Here is a 3,562-nt window from a genome sequence, read left to right as displayed (position 1 = left end):
AGCGAGGGTATCCACGCCACCTTGGTAAGCCTGCTGAATGGTTCAACGACATGTCTTAACAATGAGTGAGTGAATCCATGCCGTTGAATTCGGAAAATGAATCTGACCATCCATGGTACCAAACCCGGCCAGGGGCAACGTGGACCTCTTGTCGCAACACGATTATTCTCTCCACTCCTGCAGAGAAGACGGGTTCTGTTTGCATGTAATGCGTGCGACGTCTGATGCATGACAGCGACGACTGGTCGCCTATGCATCGCTGCGCTTAGTTACCTCGGGAGGGGAAGAAAAATCAAAAGAATCATCTTCAGCCACGTCCGATCGTACGTCCGTCGGTCGGCGTGGTTGGTAAGACGGGCGGTGCGGATTTGCAGCGGGCACGGAATGGATCACAAATGTATGACAGATATAGACATTATAAGGAGCACGACACGATACACCATAACGGCAAGGTAGTTAAGCTAGGAAGAGTCAGGAGAAGAGGCATCATGGACCAACTCGGAGTGGTCTCGGACAGTGTAGCGCCATGGCTTCTGGCCTCGCTCCTCGCCGCCGTCGCCTTCTTCCTCCTCACGCTCGTCAGACATGGCGGCAAGCAGGGCCGCCTTCCCCCGAGCCCCATGGCACTTCCGTTCATCGGCCACCTCCACCTCATCCGCCCGCCTCCCCACCGCGCGTTCGACCGCATCATCAACCGCTACGGCCCGCTCGTGTACCTCCGCCTCGGCCCCTCCACCCACTGCGTCGTCATCGGCTCGGCCGACGTCGCCCGCGAGGTCCTCAAGTTCGAGGGGAGCATCCCGGAGCGCCCGCTCACGGCGGTCACGCGGCACCTCGCCTACGACTCGGCCGGCTTCGCCTTCGCGCCCTACGGCCCGCACTGGCGCTTCATGAAGCGCCTCTGCATGTCGGAGCTGCTCGGCCCGCGCACCATCGAGCAGCTGCGCCCGGTCCGCGCTGCCGAGCTCGCGGGCGTCATGAGCGCCGCGGCAGAGGCGGCCGCCAAGGGCAAGACCCTGGACATGAGCAGGCAGCTCATTCGCATGTCCAACAACGCCATCATGAGGATGGTGGCGAGCGCGCTGCCGGGCGACATGGCCGACACGGCTCGGGACTGCGCGAAGAAGGTGGCGGAGCTGGTGGGCGCCTTCAACTTGGAGGACTACGTGGCGCTGTGCCGCGGCTGGGACCTGCAGGGGCTGGACCGGAAGACGCGCGACGTGCGCGACAGGTTCGACGCGCTGCTCGAATCCATGATCGGGACCAAGGAGAAGGAGCGGCGTGAGGAAGCAGACGAGACCGAGACCAAGACCAAGGACTTGCTTGACATTCTCATGGACGCGGCGGCGGACCCGGCCGCCGAGGTCAAGCTCACCCGGGACAACATCAAGGCGTTCATCATCGTGAGTGCTCCACTCTGTTCTCATGGATTAAATTGAGTTGAGCGCAGTCTCGGATAATGGTTGCTAACAACCTACTCCTATGAAACAGGACATCTTCACTGCCGGGTCGGACACGACAGCCACCACCGTGGAGTGGATGCTGGCAGATCTGCTCAACCACCCGGACTGCCTGCAGAAGCTGCGGGCGGAGCTGGATGCCGTGGTGGGCAGGTCCCGGGTGGTGGGCGAGCCGGACGTGGCCCAGATGCCGTACCTGCAGGCGGTGCTCAAGGAGACCCTGCGGCTGCGGCCGCCGGCGGTGTTCGCACAGCGGGAGGCGATCGAGCCCATACACGTCCGTGGGTACACCATCCCTGTCAAGACGTCGGTCTTCTTCAACATCTTCTCCATCGGGCGCGACGCGGCGTACTGGGAGGAGCCGCTCGAGTTCCGGCCGGAGCGGTTCATGCCCGGCGGCGCCGGCGAGGCCGTGGACCCCAAGGGGCAGCACATGCAGCTCATGCCGTTCGGGAGCGGGCGGCGCGCGTGCCCCGGCATGGGGCTGGCCATGCAGGCCGTGCCGGCGTTCCTGGCCGCGCTGGTGCAGTGTTTCGACTGGGAGGTGCCAAATCCGCCGCTGGACATGGAGGAGGAAGCGGGGCTGGTCACCGCGAGGAAACAGCCGCTCGTCCTCCTGCCCACGCAGCGCCTCCATCCACTGCCCCTTCCTTAAATGCTTCCATTGATCCCGGGTCCGAGACCCCGATTGTATCACACTCATTTTACAGAGGCTTCCTTTTTTTTTTTTGAACCTGCAACGAACCACGAGAGTATCTCCGGTCCTAAACTTAATAATGGTGGTTGCGTTTTTCTAAATTTATTTTAGTCTCTTCGATGATGTGTGTTCAGTGCGAGGATTGCAAAGATGTATCAGCTGAGTTTCTTGAAGATGGTCATAGTGTAGGATGTGTGTGCATGAGTTCACGGAGGTAAGTGTATGTGCGTATGTATGAGTGTCTGTGTACATAGCGTGTTCAAATGAATAAATGTTTCTTTTTTAGCGTCATAGCTTGGTATCATCTCATTAAGTATCATATACTTAATCATCTCTTTTCATATTTAATTGTGTGTCACATCAGCAAAAATACCTCAGTATTCCTTTTTCGCATAGAAATATGTATCTCATTTATATCATATATATCATAATACAAGCCACATAGACACCGACATGACAAAACTAAAAGGACAACAAAACGATAGTCTTTGTAACACCAGCTAAAAAGAAAAATTACAATTAAGACCGAAGAATCCCCTGAGCTTGACACCAACGTCACTCACCTGCATCTCGCACCACCACGAGAGCCACCAAAGAAATAAAATGACGGATCACCTCCTCACCCGAGCTCGACGCGGCTCCATCATTGATATGCAGTTTTGTGGACCCCCAAGATGGCTCACCACAGGCGAAGTCATTGCCATTGAACGAATCAGACCGGGGCAACACCCCGAACACGCAATCAGACTCCATATTTGTCACCCCCACACGACTAAGATGCCGGAGGAGGAAACCATACCTGCCAGTCACAAACCACGAATCCAACACGCGATCCACCATCTTTTAGATGTCGCCGATGTAGACCAAAATCTGCGTCTTCTCCTGGACTACCTCCTAAGCTCCCGGCCAACGCTGGAGCAAACGTCGTCGCCGCCATGCCATCCTTGAGATGATCGCCTCGTTGGGAAAGGATTTGTAGCTTCTTTATTCGGTGCCGCCATCGCCTCCGCCAAAGCTAACAACTAGGGCATAAAACATGAAGCTACAAGATCAACAAGCGTGGATCTGGCGACCATCCTCACCACTGACGCTTGAGTCCGTCCGTGAAGGGGAGCCTCGGGAGGACGGCGGTGGAAGGAAACTCTCCTAGCAGGTGCCGACATCGCCTTTTCTCTCTTTGTGGGGAAGAAAGAAAAGCGAGATGTTTCAATGTTATTGCTACCTATACTACACTACACCCATCCTGACTAGCCTCAGCCTAGGATTGTGAAACTCTGAAGGGACTGAAATGGAGAATTGACAAGTTAACAAAAGAATTAGACAAACTGAGGTGTGGCCCTTTGAATGTGGAATCCTGCTCTCGGCAAAAGGAACTTATTGTGCTCATTGATAATCTTTTGGATCA

General features: G+C 56.0%; 1 protein-coding gene across 1 annotated transcript; it reads left to right on the top strand.

Moving 5' to 3' along the window:
* The first annotated feature begins 433 nt into the window (after positions 1–433).
* On the top strand, positions 434–2,448 carry LOC119338203 (cytochrome P450 93G2-like). Its single transcript, XM_037610508.1, has 2 exons — positions 434–1,403; positions 1,492–2,448. Exons 1-2 carry the CDS (start codon positions 489–491, stop codon positions 2,113–2,115), a joined length of 1,539 nt encoding a protein of 512 aa, XP_037466405.1. The 5' UTR covers positions 434–488; the 3' UTR covers positions 2,116–2,448.
* Positions 2,449–3,562: the final 1,114 nt, after the last annotated feature.

The sequence above is a fragment of the Triticum dicoccoides genome, chromosome 7B (assembly GCF_002162155.2).
Source record: "Triticum dicoccoides isolate Atlit2015 ecotype Zavitan chromosome 7B, WEW_v2.0, whole genome shotgun sequence".
NCBI lineage: Eukaryota > Viridiplantae > Streptophyta > Magnoliopsida > Poales > Poaceae > Triticum > Triticum dicoccoides.
This window is presented reverse-complemented; position numbering and strand designations above follow the sequence as displayed.

Coding starts and splice junctions, on each gene's coding strand:
- LOC119338203 (XM_037610508.1), top strand. CDS start 489: ATGGACCAACTCGGAGTGGTCTCGGACAGTGTAGCGCCATGGCTTCTG. Junction 1,404..1,491: donor ACATCAAGGCGTTCATCATC/GTGAGTGCTCCA, acceptor CCTATGAAACAG/GACATCTTCACTGCCGGGTC.